This window comes from Ambystoma mexicanum, chromosome 9 (assembly GCF_040938575.1).
Source record: "Ambystoma mexicanum isolate Mex_15411 chromosome 9, UKY_AmexF1_1, whole genome shotgun sequence".
Taxonomy (NCBI): domain Eukaryota; kingdom Metazoa; phylum Chordata; class Amphibia; order Caudata; family Ambystomatidae; genus Ambystoma; species Ambystoma mexicanum.
In genome coordinates, this window is record NC_090931.1 from 323,115,486 (window position 1) to 323,135,635 (window position 20,150).

Consider the following 20,150-nt stretch of genomic DNA (forward strand, 5'->3'; position numbering starts at 1 on the left):
CCGGGGACGTGTCCTCTACCTCATTGTCCACAAAGTATTATTCTATTATTTCCTCAATTTGTTTCATTTGGACCTGATCATATAACAATTCTGTGGGGAATTTCCACTTCCACAACCCCCCCCCCCCCCGCACCCCACCAGTATTTCCCAATGCGATAGTCATTGACAACGAGGCATGGTCTGATAATGAAATAGTTCCCAACTCTATTTTACTTACTTTTTCCACCAGTCCTGTGGAGGTTCCACATATAATCAGTCCTAGCTTGGGTGGAATGCTCATGGGGATAATATGTAAACCCCTGGTCCTGGCCCTTTATTTCTCTCCATATATCGTGGACGGCCATTGTTGTCATTTTTCATTTAAGTGCCTTAGATGGTGCATGTGCTCTCAGCATGATACTTTTGGACCTATCTTGTTTGTGCTCCCACGGCAAATTGAAATCCCCCGCTAGTATTATATCTTCTACTGCAAACTCTTCCAACCTTGGCAGCACCCCTCTCAGGAACCCATCTGGTCCTGTATTTGGGGCATGGGCCAATGCCAAGGTAACTTTGTGGTTGGTTCCCCAGGGCAGCATTCACAAATAGGAACCTCCCCTCCTTGTCCGAATGAGACATTTGTATGTGTGCCCTCAATCTATCATGTAGTGCTATCTGCACCCCTACCTTCTTTTCCCCTGCATTTGCCTGGTATAATTGTGAATACCCTCTTATGTACAATTTCCACTTATCTTTTTTGCTTATATGTGTTTCTTGATACATAAGGATATCTGTAACAATACTCACACAAACCGTAACACTTCTTGAGTTCAGTAATGGTGATGACTAGATCGGGACGATGATAACAAAAGCCCAACTGAGACCTCTAAAGTGAGGGCAACTTTTCCTATGAAATACCACCCTGTCCTAGATTGTAGGTATGGACAGGATGGTGGTTCACCTGGAAAAGCAAGAAATACCACCAGATATTCACCACGCTGAAATGAAATGAAGGAGAGTTTTAGTACAGGAATAACCGTAAGGTAAATATAATAGGGAAGTGAATTGGAGACTAACCTGAACGTGCGGGGAATATACTTTAAATAAATGATGATCAGGTGTAAGTGGTAAAAAATTTACTCTTTATGGAGAAGGTACTTCGACAGATCGCCTTGATGGGAGTAGTAGCAAAACTTCCAGGGGTATTTTGAAGGTACGTCGAAAGCGAGGAGTAGTTAATTTTTCCATGGCGGAACGAGGACATACTAATGGTAAACAGATGAGCAATGACAACAGCAAAGCGCCCACAGTTCAATGCTCTCTGAGAGATGGCAAGGTGTAATCCTGTAAGAAATCCATTATATCAGAAAAATGGATTAAAAACCAAGTTATCCACAAGAAAGCAAGTACAGAATCCAGTAGAAAATCCTTAATACAAAAATAGGTCAAGAGCCAGGAATTCATCAAGAAATACAGTACCATTAAGGGTTAATTCAAAAGCAGGGTTGAGTTTACCAGTACCAAGGTCGAAATCACAGAAGAAATCCAAATCGAAACATCATAGTAGAGCAGGAGGTTGAGAACCAGGAAGTCAATGGAATGTAGGAAAACAGGAAACACGAAGCGTAGTGAAACTTCAATCAGAAGAATTAGCTGAATGAATAGTGCGCATATGTCGGCGTCTCAGCTGAATGCCTCTTCTGATGACATGACTGTGCGCGGTGTTGGCAGGGGTTGCGTGGCCGTAGCAACCGAAGCATGCGTGGTCCCTGAGGAAGGCCGAGCCGCCTGGAACTGTGATGGTCTTGAAGACGCAATGGCAACCGCCAACGTCTAGTGCTGGTCATGTGTGTGCGCTAGTCCTGCACACAGCAACGAGGGACGGCGGGGCCTGGTCCCGCACACAGCGGCGAGGGACGGCAGGAACCATGACAGTATCCTTCCCCAAAGGAAGCCTCTCCCCCGTGGTCCGATGAAAATGAGACAAGAGAAGCAGAGCATGAATATTAGCCAAGGGCTCCCAGGATTGGTCCTCAGGACCATAGCCCTTCCAGTCTACCAGATAGAATATCCTTCCCTTCCGTAACTTCATGTCCAAAATCGCGTCTTCTTCGTATTCCTCGTTGCCATCCACCTTTGGCGGAAGCGGACGACTAGACAAGTGAGTAGCAGGGGCACAAGAATTCAATAAGGATACATGGAATACAGGATGGACATGCCAAGCCCTCAGCAACTGCAAACGGAGGGCCACTGGATTGATTACCTTAAGGACCTTAAACCCAGACGGTAAACCGGAGCTCGAATGCGTCGATAATCTGTGTACTGTTTGTTATGCTCCTGTGCCTGTACAAAAGGCTCTTTAATGGAACCATGCAGGGCCACATGATCTCTAACAGAAGCACTGGAAGCAGGATTCTGCACGGGTATAGAAGCGTCAAACGGAATAGAACGTGGATGTTGACCATACGAGGCATGACAAGGAGATGAATCGTGGAGGAGTGAAGAAAATTATTCTAAGCAAACTCAGCAAAGAATAGAGCATTTAACCAGCTCTCCTGGTGCTGTAGACAGAGACAGCACACTTATTGTTCCAAAGTAGCATTTCGATGTTCAGTCTGGACAGCAGTCTGGGAATGGTAGGCACTGTAATATTGATCTTCTATGCCAAGGGAGGAAGTTAATGCCTGCCAAAAGCGTGAGGTGAATTGGGTACCCCTATCAGAGATGGTAATCTACAGTGCACCAAAGAAACAGAAAATGTGTTTCAAAAAACGAATTGGCCAAAACAGGGGCAGAATGCAAACCAATACATGGTACAAATATAGCCAATTTAGTGAAATAGTCAATCACAACCCGTATAGTGTCATATCAACTGATGAAATTCATGGATATGGACAGGTAGAGGATGCAGGAGTCCTACCGGTTTCTGTGCCTGGGTTTTACACTGTGCACAAATGAAACAAGCCGCAATATCATCAATGACATCTCTTGACATGGTTGGCCACCACGACCATCTACGTAGGGGATCCATGGTCTTGGTTTCCCTGGGATGGACTGCTAGGAGTGAATTGTGGCACCCTTGCATGGTACACAAGCGGGAATCCAGATCAGGGATGTATATTTTGTCCTGAATATACGTAACCCTTTGATAATAGTCACGTTTATGTCAGCGAGTTCTGCAGGATGAGTGAGTACCCAGGCACAAATCTTATCACTTAATGAAGTGTGTGGAGTGCAACCTCATGCTACCTGATGTGGAAGCAAGAAGGGAGGAATCATGGTCGAATAGCACTCTTCAGTCCCCAGGCGGACAATGCGTCCGCCTTGGCATGAAGAGCTGTGAGACGATAGTTTATAATGAAATCAAAAAGGGAAAAGAAAAAACGCCAACCTGCCATTGTGGCAGGGGAACACCTCATCGACTTCAAGGCGAGTATATTTCGATGATTGGTAAATAAGGTTACTATATGACAGGCACCCAACAAATGGTGGCGCCATTCAGAGAAGGCATTCTTGATCGCTAGCAGCTCACGCTCTGTGATGGTGTAGTTCCGCTCCGGAACAGTGAGTTTGCGTGAATAGAAGGCCACCGGATGGGTAACGCCCACACCTGAACATGTATGGGAAAGGACAACCCCAACTGCTACATCAGAAGCATCTGCCTACACAATGAAAGGCAACAATGGATCAGGGTGTTGTAGGACAAGGGCAGAGGTGAATGCTTCCTTAAGATGCTTGAAAGCTTTCTGAGCATTCGCATTCCAATGAAAAGATGTTTTAGGGTTTGTCAGGCTGGTAAGCGGAGCACCAATAGAGGAGAAAGAATGGATAAACCTCCTATTAAAGTTCACAAACGCAAGAAAAGACTGTAGGTATTTCACTGAAGAAGGAACGGGCCACTCCAATTCGGCTTTCACTTTTGAGTGACTCATTTTGACTACCTTATCGTTTATATTGTAACCCAAGAATTCAACGTCAGTAGCATGGAAGACACACTTCTCGGCCTTGGCATACAGAGAATGTTGTCCTAATCTCTGTAGAATGGAACAAACATGTTCGATATGTTGTTCTGTAGACCGTGAGAATATCAGGATGTCATCTAAATAGACAACTACATACTGATCAGATATATACCGAAATATGTTGTTCATAAAGAACTGAAAAGTGGCAGGGGCATTGCACAGCACGAAAGGCATTAACAGATACTCAAACAACCCGTAACAGGTTTTAAAAGCTCTCTTCCACTCATCCCCTTTACGAATTCACACTAGGTTATAGGCCCCCCTCAAGTTGAGTTTCGTAAAGATGAAAGAGGAGCCCAACTGATCTAAAAGGACCGAAATAAGGCGCAGTGGATACTGGTTCTTTACTGTAATTGCATTTAAGGCCCTGTATACAATGCAGGCCCTATGGTCTCCTTATTTTTCAGGGACAAAAAACAAGGGAGAGGCAGCGGGTGATTTGGAAGGGCGTATGAATCCGTTGGCCACAGCCGAGTCAAGATACTCTTTGAGGACCATGTCTTCTTTGACAGTGAGCAAGTATACGTGACCAGACGGGATCTTTGCGCCAGGAAGTAGATCGATAGGACAATTATATGGCCTGTGGGGAAGTAGGTGTTCTGCCTCGCCTTTATCGAATTCTGTATATTGAACCGGGATGGTGGTATCAGCTGGTTGGCCCCAATAGATGATATTGCTTCAAGAAAAGCCAGACAGGGAGAACTAGAAAAAAACAACATAATTCCTGAAACAAGGCTCAATAAATGCCATCATTAAATAATAATGACTCTGAGGTTTAATAAAGCACGTTCATTTGAAGAAGACACTAAATAGAATCCTTTAGGTTGCCTGGTTCTTGCATGTGCTGCTTATACCTGCTGGTGGCACTTATAGCCAAAGCAAAGCAGGACTGGAACATTGCAAGTCTTTGCTGCTCCCAAGTCGTGCAACCTGTTACCGCAGGCACTAAGTGGCCAGTCCTCTCTGATACCCTTTAAGAAAGGCCTAAAGACCTGGCTGTTCTCCTGAATTATTATAATGGATACGTATACAGCCTCTAAGTTCGCTCTGCTTGTGCCACGTTCTTCTCTGTTTTATGTTTTTGTTCGTCTTCGTCCGCGCCCTTATGCCCCAGGGTCCATGGCTGCGTGTTATAAATAATTAAAGTAAAGTAAAGGGCATTCCAACTGCTGGATACAGAAATGCAATACTCCCATATGGTTCGGGTGACAGGTAAGCAACCCCGTTTCTTCCACCATGTTATAGTATGATACTAGTATGCCTGTTCTTTTGTGGTCTGCAGTATGTAACACACTATTATAATAGCACTTGAGCATTTGGAAGGACCCTGCTCGGGGCTGAGTGCTTGCGCGTAGTGGTTTCGGAGGCCAGCTTGAGGGTATTCTGACAAATTGCTATGCAATATCCATTAACTCCGCACGCATATACTGAGTGCAGCTGTAATGATATCTTGCTGTGGCCACTTTCTCAAGGCCCCTCCTACCTGAACGCCCCTCTGCCGCCATCCCCGAGGCCTCCCCTAATGGCTTTTTCTTTTTAATACAATTTTGATTACGTACCCAAAGTGAAAAGGGGCTGTTCCATTCACCCTACAGGGAAATGAAGGGGGATGGCAGAGTTCTCTGTGACTCGTCGACTATGTTTTACCATAGGTTCAATCTTAAAGGCTTCTGGAGGTGACATTTCTACATGTGTGGCAGTGACATGTTGTGCAGGGGTGTAGACTGTGTTTTACTTTCAGAGTCAATCTGCACGGAGATTTTGAGGTGGTTCCTTAATCTGAAAGGTTTGGAGGTCAGTTGTGTGTCCGGTGAACCAATCTGCTATTGACCCTGCCCAGCCCTCCCTACCTTTCCAGGAAGTGGCCGATATCTTGTAATGCCTCTATAGTGGAGTCTGGAATCTGAATGAAGTCAAAGCTACTGACCTTTCAGAGGTAGCATTCCCTTATAAAGCTCCTCTGGTAAGTCTGCCGTGTGACTGGCTCTTTCCCAGCCCTACTGTCCTTAGAGAAGCGCAGAAGAGGCTGACTTTCTATTTCCCTGTAAACGAGCCCGACTTGAGATGGACACTTTCCCAACCCAACCTGCCTTTCAAAGACATGAATTAGCCAGTAAGCAGCTCGGTTCGCCACCTGCTGCTCATGTGATCTGTGAAGGCAATGGATGCTGCCAATCACACAAGAAAAGGCCCAGCGCACTCGATGGCATCCTGAACTCCCCCACCCCCACTCCACCCTTCAGAGCAGTGGATGGATGCGTCAACTCTCTTTAAAAGAACCCCTGTCCCCTGAGAGGCAACGCACATTAATAACATCTTAGTCGCTAGGCGACCCACGCGAAGAGCTTGTCATCGCTTGAGATGCATTTTCACAGTAGTTCCATAGAAACACTGAGATGCAATGCTTAGCGGGGAAAGCACTGATACTAATTGATATGATCTGCAGCATAAATAAACTCTTATCTATCTATCTATCTATCTATCTATCTATCTATCTATCTATCTATCTATCTATCTATCTATCTATCTATCTATCTATTTATCTAGCTAGCTATCTCTATCTATCTGTCTATCTATCTATCTAGCTAGCTATCTATATATCTCTAAATATCTATCTAGCTCTATCTGTATTTTTCTATCTTTCCTTCTATTTATTTTGATTTTGTTTATTTTATTTGGTTATACGCCCAAACCCTCGGGTATGACGGTGTAGGTTACAGGATGACTTGGTACTTTCTCTCTCTCTCCCTGCTTCTATTTCATTCTATATCTGAATGCATCTTTCTTTCTCTATTTGTATCTAGCATCCATCTCTATCTGTTCTATCTCATCTAGCTATTTATCTCCATCGTCTTTCTGTCTCTCGATCTATCTGTAAATATCTATCTATCTATCTATCTATCTATCTATCTATCTATCTATCTATCTATCTATCTATCTATCTATCTATCTATCTATCTATCTATCTATCTATCTATCTATCTATCCAGGTACCTCTATCTCTAACTAGCTGTCTGTATCTTTCCAACTATCTACCTATTAATCTCTATCTATCTGTATCTCTCTATATCCAGATATCTACCCATCTAGCTACACCCATCTATTTATCTAGCCATCTACCTACCTATCTGTATCTATCGATCTATCTATCCATCTATCTACATGGCTATCTATCTATCTATCTATCTATCTATCTATCTATCTATCTATCTATCTATCTATCTACATGGCTATCTATCTATCTATCTATCTATCTATCTATCTATCTATCTATCTATCTATCTATCTACCTACCCATATGTGTACATAGAACTAGAGTTGAGGTGTTCTAATTGCAGGACAAACCACAAAACCAAATATCAAGTCGCTTGTACCAGAAACTAAAACCTCCAATGGCAGTTCTGTATTTTATTTTTGTATGCAGCTTTGCAGTACATATGCTGCAGGAAATGCTCTGAAGACCCTCAAAGAGCTTCAAAGGTTGTGAAAACTGCATCAGAGATTTACCATTTTTGACTGCGAGTACTAACATGAACATAGGGCCTCATTATGAGTCAGGCGGTAACCCTGCCGTTGACACTGGTGGGTTGCCGCCGGAGTGGTTAAATGTTACCAGCACCTGACTTCCTGGTGCCACAGGGAGATTACAAGTCTGGCGGCCTGTGAAGTCAGGCGCCAGTAAAATGTAAGTCCCCATTCCCATACAGTCCTACTCTATGGGAGTGGGAACTCAGAAGTGCCTGAACCATTGTTAACGGTGCCAGCGCTTCCGTGAACAGTCTGCCTACCGTGGCCGCTGAGCCAGGCAGGGTCAGACATGACGGGCACAGCGGCCACGGCATGCAGACACGTAGTTTGGCTGTCCGGAAGCAAGGGTGCCAGTGAGCTTACCTGCATCCTTGTTTCGGAACCGGCAAACTTGTATTAAGGCCCTATAGTCTATTTGCATTACATTTGAAAGGATAAGAAACAGTGATGCGTTTTTTTTTAGCTTTTAGTTTCCTCGTGTGTACTTTCCTCATGTGAACTTTCCTCAATATCGTTTACCTAAAATTATTTGAAATATATGTAATGTGTGTGTGCGGGGGTGAGTTTTTTGGGGGGGGGGGCAATTTTATATTAAAAAGCCCAGAAAAAAGTAATTGAGCAAGATTGCGGGTGGAACATGCACATGGGGAAACTAAATTTGAAAAACAAACGTAGAAGCCTGTACCAGTATATGTTCCATTACGGCTATTGTGGTAGGTCAGAAGAAGAAGACAGACCAGGATTCGCCATTTCAAGTGTTTATTGTAAGTGATGAGAAAATGACTGACTTTCCCTACTCTCCAGGGGTTTCCCTACCTAACTAAATTATCACTCTTCTTAGTATTGGACCCTTCACTGGGATGAGTAGGATGAGCCCATGAAGGTTTTTCACTCATCTTAGTATTGGACCCTACACTGGGATGAGTAACATTACCCCAATCATTGTATTCGGTTGTTTTATGGAAATGAATATGATTATGGCAATCTATATATATATGCTTTGTTCCCCGGGTCTCCCACTCTTCCCGTTACTTGCAATGCAATGGGATTGCATCGCTGGGTCGGCATTCTAGGTCTCCTGTCAGGGGCGTCATTTCACCAAAATGCCAGGGGTAGCGGAAGTGACATCACACAACCCTTGACCTCTGATGACATCACATGAAGTGATGTCATTTGATCCCACCTGAAAGTGACATCACGGGAAGCGATGGAACACGACCTTTCACCCATTGACAAAACAGGAAGTGGCATCACGTAGCATTGTTTCTAAGTACACTACAAAAAATATGGTTATGATTTCACTGTAAAGTGATATACATTTATACAAGAATGGATCACCATATGTATCACTAATATCAGCACGTATAGGCCCATATTACCAAATTACTGTGAATGCAAGCAGATGTCCAAGGCCAAATGATAACAAATATACATACAATAGTACCCAACCTGCGTTGGTACTCAATTATCAACCTCAGCAGGATGAAAGGCTGAGTTGACCTTGCCGGGAGTGGAACCTGCAACTTTCAGATCACTCACACATTGCAGCAGCCAGCACTCAACCCACTGAGCTTTCTTACCGGCTGTAGCTATCAGAAAATCAGCCACTCCAGAAATAAGGAGCCACATGCTGCTGGCCACCGTCCAGGAGCGTCAGATTTAATTAAAGAAATATATATTTTTTTAATAATCTTTTTTTTTTAGGGGTAGCAAGACCTTTAGGGGTCGCAGAGAGAAATCAAAAGTAGTTTTTTTTAAATTGTGAAAAAGTTTAAATTAAACCTTTCACAAATCATAGGTAATAAGACATGATCACATGTGTACAAAGCTCACAAAAATTCAATTAATGGTTTAAATGAAAAAAAACATTATACAAGCTCATCTATAATACACAATTAATCATTTTTCAATCTCTACAACCTGTGCTACATATCTTAAGACCGCCAGGGTTAGAGATATGTGCTTGCCATAAAAAATGCATATTCAAAATGCTCCCTTATTCGTTTTTCTGGAGGAATAGCCACATTTCCAGAAGCTCTCCCTTAGATCATCTAACTGTGTACCTACGGTTTACCTACCAAACACACACATTTTTCAAAGTGCAACTGTTTTCAACATTTGTCCCCTTCACCCTTTACTTAAAATCTCGCTGGTCGGAAGTATATTCAATCAAAATCTTAAAAATTGATCAACTCTTCCACTGTAGTACCAATATTTTGTCTGTCTCCCGTAATTGGATAAGGAAAGTATTAGTACAATCATTGTTGTGCATCCAAGCTAAATAGCTTAATAAACTGATGCAGCTTCAAATATAGTGAGAAACAACTTACATCACCGGTGCAGCCAAAGCGAGCAAATAGAGGGGACCCCAAGTTCACACCCTAGGGACTCTACAGGCACTGAAGAGGGCACTCCTAAAATAGAACACAAAATGTTTCCTTCAGCTTTATCCACCCAGGTCACCTGTTGGCTTCAAATTGGGAGGCCATATGATATCCCGGGGAGAATGCTCTTGTGATACACGACAACAAGGCCTTCAATATGATGACTGCCCTTGTTACGTATAAAACTCTTAAGGGTCCACCATTTCTTCCTTTTTTTTCGTTTGCACAAAATCACCATAGAATTTCGGAGAGGGCATATTAAAAATAGGTACCCCCAAGTATATATACTTATCAACTTATCAATGACTTGAAGCTCTATCCCGTCATAACAACAATTAAAATTATGTTTGGCTTTTCTTTTCTTACTAAACACTAACATTTTTGTTTTACAGCTATTTACTCTAAGATGATTTTCTCTGGATAGACCGCAGGTGCACATAGAGACCACTGTAATCCTATGGGCATTCTAACTAGCAGAATCGAGTCATCTGCATAGCCAGTCCAAGAAACAGGCATATTATCCAGGCGAGGTGGGTAGTTATGCGAGATTTCTATGAAGCACTCGATATTAGTAGTTATATCTTTATTCGTCTCTCCAGATTGATTTATACACATTATTACTGATGTACTAGTGTGGAGTGAAATAAGAAAATAGAGAAGGGTGTGATTAATACCCCACCTTGCCAATTTAGTCCACAATAAACTTTGAGACACTGTATCAAACACTTTAATGAAGTCCACAAAACATAAGTATAAATTGCCATATTTTTTATTTTGACAATTGCCGGAAATGGTATGTAAAGCACTGAGATTATGTAAGGTACTATGTTCTTTCCGGAAACCCGTTTGAAAAGGTTAGAGAAGATTTTTTGCAAAGGCCAACTTAGATAGTGTTTTCTGCAAGATAGTGGTGAACATTTTTATGCTATGATAGGTTATTGAAAATGTGCTTAATACCCAGAGGTTTCTAAGCACGGACACGGGGATCAAACCTGTGTTGCTCCGTGTCGTCTTGCTTCCAAGGCAAGCATGTTGCCCCTGAGCTATCCTCCTGAGAACTTTTGAACTAATGTCTAACATTGCAAGTAATCTCTAATTTTGGAGATTAGTTTGTTTGCCCTTTTAAAAACAGGAATAAGAATAGATTTTCTCCAGTTCGGCAGGATGTTACCGGTCTTTAAAATTTGTGAAAACAATCTTTCTAATACAAATGCCCAGAATTCCGGATTTGCCTTAAATATCACATTAGCCATCATATCAAGTCGAGGTGCGCAGGAACTATTCAATGATCTAATAATAACTTCAATATCCTCTTATGGAAAGCCCATATTGAAGGTGGAACTAATGATATAAGGAATCGAGAGTTCATCCATACTTGGTATGTCATACAGGTTTTGATGGCGTCATTCCATCCCTACATACTAATACGATTTAGTTCTAATTTGGATTTGCCATTGATATAAGTTCTAATTTTTTACCAGAATCTTTTGTCGTCATTGCTTCTAAGCAAGCAAAACAATAATTTCCAGTCAGCACCCATCATTGAGAACGTATAGATACGTTGCCAGTTCTTATACTTTGTAGCAAGGTTAGTTAATATGCTCTGTTCCTCCTGTTTGGTATATATTTTAGATTGCTTGATGGCATTGAGTGAATCTCGATGGGTCTTTTTAGCATGATGGATGATGATATCAAAATTTCCTAGATGGCTACGTAATGGGATTTTTGTATTATAACTCCTATACAGCTGGCTGTTCAAAAATAGCATTGTATGAGAGAGATCCCAATTTTAGTCAGCCAACCATTCTACACATATGGGCTGGTTATTCAGTTATCAATATCTAGTGAACCTTGCCTGCTCCTTATTTTAATTCTCCCTCAATGTGGTGGGTTCATTGTGCCCTTTTTTATGGTGGTTGGAATGGTTATGCAAATATGCACACTTTTAGAGGGCAGGGCATGTGAGTGTCAGCAACACACAAGTGATCCTCAATGCCTACTCTAACTAAGTAGGCATCTATGCCACCACGAGATGTTTTGAATTACCGTGCTATATAATATGAGGAGGAAATGGGTCACAATAGCATTATCGACCCCGGCCCGTGGGCATACTGGGAGTTATGGGTCCATATAACTTGTTAAAGGCATTGCTGCGCTTGGCCCTTTAGCTTGGTCTTCATAGCATACACCTCCTGCTACAGGCTTCGGTGGGTTCTATAAAGCTTAATTAAAATGAAACCCTGTGCTCCATGATAACCCCCATCCACTCCACCATTCCAAGGACCCATTGTGGAATCAACAAAAATACGATATTACGGCTGTTACACCAAGCAAAGGAAATTACACCGACACAGGCTTATAAAGATTCCCAGAATCTTTATTACAAAACTGAACAGTATTCAACAAAGTACACAAATAGCTATTTGGCCGTCAATACATCACAGAGACCACCAGCAGGGTTCAATGTGAGCAGTGACAGAATTTCCTAGCTGGACATCGACGCATTTATACAATTTGTAAAATGGTGTCGAGCCCTCTTACAGGTTAATCATACACTGGGCTAGGGTCGCGCCAGGTTCACTTTCCTAATTTACATATCTCGTGTATGCGGTTTACTTTTTAATACATTTACTAACACACTCCATTATTCTTTAATTTAACATTTACATTCTTTGCATATTGTTTTAATACAGACTAAACAAATGTTTCGCTTATTATATTCGGATAGCATTACTGTTCTTGTATACTTGTAGTTTAACATTGCTGATTCAAGTAATCCCCTGCTCCCGAGGTCAACAAAGGGCAAGGTCTACATGACCCTAACATATAGCCTGAGGGCAGGTTGGACATTAACTCCCCTACAGAGGTTGGAGAGGTTAAGGCAAGAACAAGAACACACGAGACAGCCATTTTAGATTACAGGGTGACTTTGTATAAAACCCCAAAATGGCGGTTTCTAACCAAAAATGGAGGCTTAATTCAAGATGGCGGCTTACATCAATTTCTAAGGTCAAGACCTTGCCGTAGAGAGTTATTCGCGTACAATTTTAAGCAACTTGGCGTAGGCCAATAGACATACAAATCGTTTGTAATAAGAGGCATAATTTAATATCCGGTTTGACACCATGTCATTGTTTGATGTAGCATCGCCCTTCATGATGTAATCCCCACCCCTCACCTTGTTCTCCTCTGTTCAGGGGGACCACATTTTCTAATTTTACACACCCCACCGTCTTCCCCATCATAGCGTAGATGCAAATAAAAAACCCTGATATTGCTATTGCTCTTGCTCGAGTTACACTCTTAAGTCCTCCCAAAGTACTCAAACCCGCCACCCACGCCTCACCGCGCATGGATGCGCGCGGCGCTCACACACCCACACTTATAGAGCGTCTGAAAAAAATAATTGCAGTGACCCTTATGGGTAATTTATTATTCATTTATTTAAACGTTTATACAGTGCTTCCCCTACCCAGAGGTCCTGGGAGCACTTTTACAAAGTCTGGAGGGATGAGCTGAAAGGAAGTTACAATTTTTCAGAGCAGAATACGAATTTCAGAATAGACAAAAGGGTAGCAGAGAAGGAGGTTTTGCTGAATTAGGTGGGTGGCAAGGAGTAGATTTTGAGGATTTTGCAAAAGGTGGTGAGGGATGAGGCAGAAGGCAAGGTAAACATAAACATTGCATTTCTATTAATTACTTTAAAAAATTTCACACATTTGTTCTGTTCAACTAGTTGATCATCTTCTGTGCAATAACGGTACTTAAGTAGTTGCTTTAGAACACATGCACATAAGGCACAATGCGATACAGTAATTTGCTCAGGATCACACACTTAAACTAAATGTTGAAGCTGGGCTTTCAGCCCACTCTGCATTAGGTACGGGACCTCACATGCCCTCACGATGAGTTGGTAGAAATATGTGTTCATGTTTGTCTTTCAAAAATGCTCTGCTTTACAGAGATGAACTAAAAAGTACACAAATCATAACACACCAACTTGACAAATATATAAACCCACAGAGTATTGTGTCAAGCGAAAAGTATATGTGTGTGCCTTTATTTCTCCCAACTTGGATGTAAGACTAGAAGTATCATACGACAAAGTGATATGGACCTAAAGTTCTCCTCTAGATTATGCAAGTGTACTTTCAACACTTAAGATGCACAACAAAAGATTCTGCATGATATGGTGCCTGTAGGCAGCTTGACACAGGCATGCTGCTTGTTCTGGTATAGGCTTTGATGAGACTGTGAAGCTCCTCAAACAAGCATTTACTTTTCCGGGTGGGTCAAATCAACACATTATGAACAAAGAGAGTTTGAAACATACATTTTGCGTGTGACTCAGTTTATTTTGAGAGAAGTTACAGATGTGAGTAACTAACTAAAGTTTCTTTATGGACTTTCTGAAGGCAATGCAGCCATCAGATCTTAACCTCCAGGCATTATCATTTAATAGGGTCCTGCCTGAGGCAAAGGAGCTTCCTACTTAAATAGGTGCTTGAGGTTTTATTAAAATGGAGTCTTGATATCTCCCCAAACCCCCCTCCCTCCACCATTGTTTTCATGGAGACTCGTACTCTGATTACACTTCCCTTCTCACCTGCTTTGTGGCCTCCAGCTTCTCTCGTTACTCAGAGACTGGAAATATTTAAGCTCAGGGCCCATATTTTCTTTGTTGAAACAAAAATGTTCATTGCTTGAGGGAACACTATGCACCCAGAATAATGTGACCAGGATCCAGAAACCTGTGGTTTTCTAGTAGTTTCCAACTACGGTTCCCATAAACCCTAACATTGATTTTGCTGGCTGGGGCTAATGGGAGCTGTAGTACAAAAGAACTGGAGAGCCAGAGAATGCAGGCTCCTGATATAGACAGTATGACCTGGGAAAGGCTGTGAGGGCTTTGCAGCCATATGATACCGCAGTGAAAAGACATAGGGGTAAGGTCTGTCGTTTAAGGCATAACAGGGCCAATATGTGAATCTCCCTTTGGTGTCAATGTAGAGTTGTACATGTCAGACAGGCAGCTTTGAACATGCACCTTGCTTCTAAGCCTGAGACTCGAGATCGAGCTTGGGTGATGTGATACATTTTCTGGGGACAGAGGTCAATTGGCTGCTGCTGCATGTTGCTTGGCCTTTATTGGTGCAAACTTCTTTTTAGGGAGACAAATCAAGAGGTCATTATCACAGTCCAGTGTGGAGATAACGGGAGCTTGAACCACACAATAAATGTCAGACTCCAGAATGAATTATTTTATCATTTTCTGGAAGAGGTGCTGGAAGTGGGACCCTTCTGGCGTGTGTCTGGCTGCATTTAGGCAACCAATCACCTGCAGATTTGACCCACACTTGTATATGAAAGGTCTTCTATTTCCAAACCTCAAGAAATTAGCCACTCGTGACTGGGTAATAACCAGTGAATAAGAAGGGGAAAGAAATGATGTTTCTTCACTGACTCCCATTTTCTGTCCTTAGATTTCGGACACCATCCAGGACGGCCGGAGAGATTCCCAGTTGCGGTCATTCCTGAGCCTGGAGTACAGCTTCATGGTTTGCATGTTCATTGGAGTGCTCGGCGGCGGCTGCTTTCTTGCAACGTCGCTTTACGTGGAGGAGGATCGGAAAAAAGCTCAATATTTCATTGAAGGTTATGTCTCCTCTCTCTCTCTCTCTCTCTCTCTCTCTCTCTCTCTCTCTCTCTCTCTCTCTCTCTCTCTCCCTCTCTCTTGCTCTCTCTTTCTCTCTCTCTCTCTCTCTCTCTCTCTCTCTCTCTCTCTCTCTCTCTCTATATATATATATATATATATATATGTGCCCCTTTCCATCCACCCCTGGGGCCTCTTTGTAAAACCCAACCCCAGATACGCTCTCCTGTCCCTGGGCTGCATTTTTCTGCTGCCGTCTGGGTGAGAAGGTTTCCATGCATTTCTCAGCACTTTGTAATGTGATTTTGAGTTGGTGTGGAAAAATGAATGCACTGTGGTGATAGGCATACCTCTACATGGTGCCACAGAGATCAACAGATATTTTCTGTACCAAGTTGCCAATTTTATTTGAATGTTAAAGGTTTGGCATTGCATGTGTTTTGTGTATGTATACATATTCCATGAAAAGACCTAAGGTGGATAGTGGCTGTGACCAGTGTACATGTTGCATCAATAGGTTTCTCTGGGGTCCACTAGCAATGGCCTTTGGCCATGACCCCTGTACTAGTTGTACTAATAGGTTTCTTTTGGGCCTACAAGAAATGGCCTTTGTGCATGGCCATTTGTCATTTCCAATAACATCGAAACAAACAATGTTACCACTACTCCCTGTATATGGTCTGACCATTACAAAGTAGTTTTCAATCTATTGATCCCTCAGTTAGCAAAAAGACCTGCTAATGATGCCAAGAAAGTTTACTAAAGAAACTTTAAACATATCGAAAGCACAGATTTACAATCCTGTTTTAACAGAATCCTGGCCGACATTAAGGAAACAGACTCCTGTGACACCATCATAAGCAAATATGACCATCAGATGCAAAGCTTGAAAAACCAAAAAGCACCGAATCGCGAAAAAACAGTCAGGCCCAATTCCAACCATCAAAAATGGTATACACCTGAACTGACCAAACTTAAAAAGGAAAAAAACCTTAGAGAAGCTCAAAGGCAAAAAAACCCTACAGACGACAATAAGATTAGTTGGAAGTCACTAGAAAAATCATATAAGAACCGCATTAATGAAGCCAAAAGGAATTATTTCAACAGTCAAATCGAAGCATCTGCAAGCTCAGCAAGCAAACTCTTCGACATACTAAAATCTGTTGACAAACCCCAGGCCCTGGTTCTCAATTTCAATCCCTCCCAACTAGAATGTGATAACACTCAGACAGCTTTCACCAATAAAATCATCAAAGTGAGAGAACGAATTGCATCCGCCCTTCAGACCAAGTCACAACCTAACCCTTCAGTCGAACTGACGACTGACATGGGGATGGAGAAATTCCAATTTCAACAAATTTCTATTGATACCAGGAAGAAACACTGGCATCTATGAAACCGTCATCCTGTTCGGAAAACAAGCTTCCACCGAAAATCATTCTTGAACACTCTGACATTTTATTTACTTAAATTGTAAATTCATCTTTCAGAGATAAAACAGTGCCAGTTAATATTAAAAAAGTCACCATTACCCCACTGGAAAAAAAACCCAACTTAGACCAACGCGACCCTAACAACTTGAGGCCCATTACGAACTGCAATTTCACCCTTAAGGTCATGGACAAAATCGCTACAGCTCAACTACAGGAATACGTAGATAAAAATGAGATATTACATCCGCAACAATCCGGCTTTAGAGCAGCACATAGCACAGAGACAGCAATGCTAGACTTACAAACAAAAATGCTGGAAATCATGGACAAAGGTAAAACCGGATTACTAGTGCTTTTAGACCTAAGTGCTGCATTTGACTTGTTAGACCACCAACTCTTACAGAATTTCACGTGTCCATTGGGCAGACAAATTTTCAACTGAACATAACATCTCGTGTGGAGTTCCTCAGGGAGCCAGCTTATCACCGCTGCTCTTTAATATCTACATACGCCTCCTGTGTGAATTACTGGAACAACTTCAAGTATTTTTCACTAACTATGCTGACGACACCCAGCTAACTATGGAATGGAGCAGTGATTACGTTAAAGACAGTATTACATTGAATACCATTTATAAGAATATAGAAGAGTGGATGAACAATAATTGGATGTGCCTTAACAACAACAAGACCGAGTTAATGATATTTGAATCCACCCAGGCTCGCGCTAAACTGACATCTGACTACAAGACATTCCAAATCAAGGAATCCTGCATTGATGTAGTTGTTAAAGTCAAAACACTTGGCATGACCCTGGAAGCTACACTCAACACAGATGCTCAAGCCATGTATGTCAGCAAAAACTGCAACTACTATATCAGACTCCTCAAAGCAATTAGGCCCCTTCTCAATGAAAAAAATTGTTGCGCCACTATAGCCAGAGCCACCATTTTATCGCGCTTGGACTATGGTAACGCACTCCTTGCTGGTGCCAGCAAACAAAGCTTACACAAGTACCAACTGATTCAAAATCAAGCGATAAGAGTTATCAAACAAAAACCAAGGAGAGATCATATCAGCGAAGCCAGACGAGACCTACATTAGTTGAAAATGGAAGACCGCGTACAATTCAAGTCCTTGTGTCTAACCGATAAATGCCTTTATGGAAAAGCCCCTGCCTACCTCAAGACCAAACTAACACCCTACAACCCTACCAGAACATTAAGATCTGAAGCCAAGGGACTGATAACTCCTAAATTAAAAAAAGAACTAGGTCTAGGAAGAGCATTCCACGCACATGCGGCAGCTTTCTGGAACAAACTACAGACAAGCCTCAGACTAGAATCTAACCTATATTCTTTCCATAAAAAACTCAAAGCCTGGCTTTTTGAGTAATCCTAGATAAAACCCTATGTCCTTTGATGGTCTAATCCTGATGTGTAATGAAGTGTCCCATTATTGTTCTGTCCATCACTGTCTGTCCGTGTCTCCACGTATGCGCCCCGATGCTTGCGAGCAGTTCGGCGCAATACAAATAAACAAATAAAATAAAATAAATAAAAAAATATCCCCTGCCTAGTAGATGTGATCACTGTAGGTGTAACATTTCCTTTTTTTCACTCTACCGGTTCCTGCGGGATTCACCCGATATTCCCCCGATAATGGCAATGAACTACAAATACTGCGGCAATGAACTACCCATGCCCACAGTATTCTGCTGGCATTCCCCTGATAATCCGAAAATGTTCGAACTCTTCTCAGTCCTATCAAGCTCTCACCAAGTGCTCCATCCACTTTTCATGGTCCCCCCACTCTCCTCAGCTTCTTTTCCCTCCCTGTCCCTCTCCCATTACCCCCCTTCACTCCATTGTTCGTGTGATGCATTTTCTTTTCCGAGCGTGTCTTCCATTGTAGCCGGGGGAATCCCTCGGTATCCCCCCAATAATCTGAAAACATTAGAACTCTCACTGGCTCTCCAGAACACCCATAACTCTCCAGTTTCACCTGGTATCCTCTTTCCACCTCCCCACACCATTAGCCAGATGTGATTTCATCCCTTTTCCACCTCCAAATAGCTTTTTGAGAACTTCTCATTTTCACATTACCATGTTATTATCCCGGTAATCGCTCACATCGAGCAAAAAAATAAAATGAAGGCTTTTCATTTCTTAAAAGACTCTCTGCTGCAAAGGAACTTGTGCAATATAGCTATATTTTTGGGAGCCCCGGGGCACCCCCTTCCCTGTCAAATATTTTAAAGACACATGGACCGAATAACCCCAAACCTGTTTCAGAAAGGAAGTCAATGCTTTGTGCCCAAGTTGTTTGTTATTTGGTCCAAATGCACCCAGCTGTTTTTGCGCTTTGTCTTTCCCAAATTTTGACTCTTTCTCTATGTGAAAATCAATGGCAGAAAAGAGGGATTTCTTTTGCTTTCTTATTCATTTTTTTTATTTTTTTCACAAATCTTTCTGAAAATGTCCAGTCTCTGGGGTGCCCGTGATGCAATAGTATTTTTGGATTTCCTATGATTCAGGGCTCAAACCACACTCAGAAACCACAATACAGCCACAAATTCGCAGATGTCAAGTTAGATATTTATTAATGGGACAATGCCCATAATGCGGGAGGCTGCTTAAGCAAAGTGTTTCACACCATGCTGGTGCTTGCTCACTGAAAAAAACTTTAATCAAGGTAATCAGATTTAACGCAGCAAAGCCATTGAAATTAAGCAGATGTGGAAAGTGATATTTATCTTAACTTGGCACCCCCCCATTGATGACCCCTAGGATCTAATGATGTGTTATTTATAAAGTGCTTATTCCTAAGTGCTTTACATAGAACTCACACACATACAATATCAACCAATCGGAATTGGAACTCATTTATCGATCTTGGAAGGATGAAAGGCTTGCCTTGCTGGGATTTGAACCTGCAGATCCGACACAGATCGCAACAGCAAGCACTCAATTTACTGAGCTATCTTGACAGCCTCTAATTGTGTATGTCATTTTGAATCCCACATGTACTACATCTCCCCACCTATTCTTGACCACTGATTTCTGACCTGGCTCTCTTGATCCACTTCCCACTCCTGTAATGTCGGTCCGAAATCTGGGGGGGGTTAAATTCTCTGCATCCCTCTCCATGGA

The 20,150-nt window shown here is 42.2% G+C and overlaps 1 protein-coding gene across 3 annotated transcripts in view; it reads left to right on the top strand.

Annotated features, from left to right (window-relative positions):
• The window catches only part of SPNS3 (SPNS lysolipid transporter 3, sphingosine-1-phosphate (putative)), a 635,482-nt gene that overhangs the window by 553,572 nt on the left and 61,760 nt on the right, over positions 1–20,150 (top strand). For all 3 annotated transcript variants that reach the window (XM_069614728.1, XM_069614729.1, XM_069614730.1), the window contains one exon: positions 15,397–15,568. In XM_069614728.1, the coding sequence (XP_069470829.1) occupies positions 15,397–15,568 (172 nt within the window). The remainder of the gene's footprint in view (positions 1–15,396; positions 15,569–20,150) is intronic.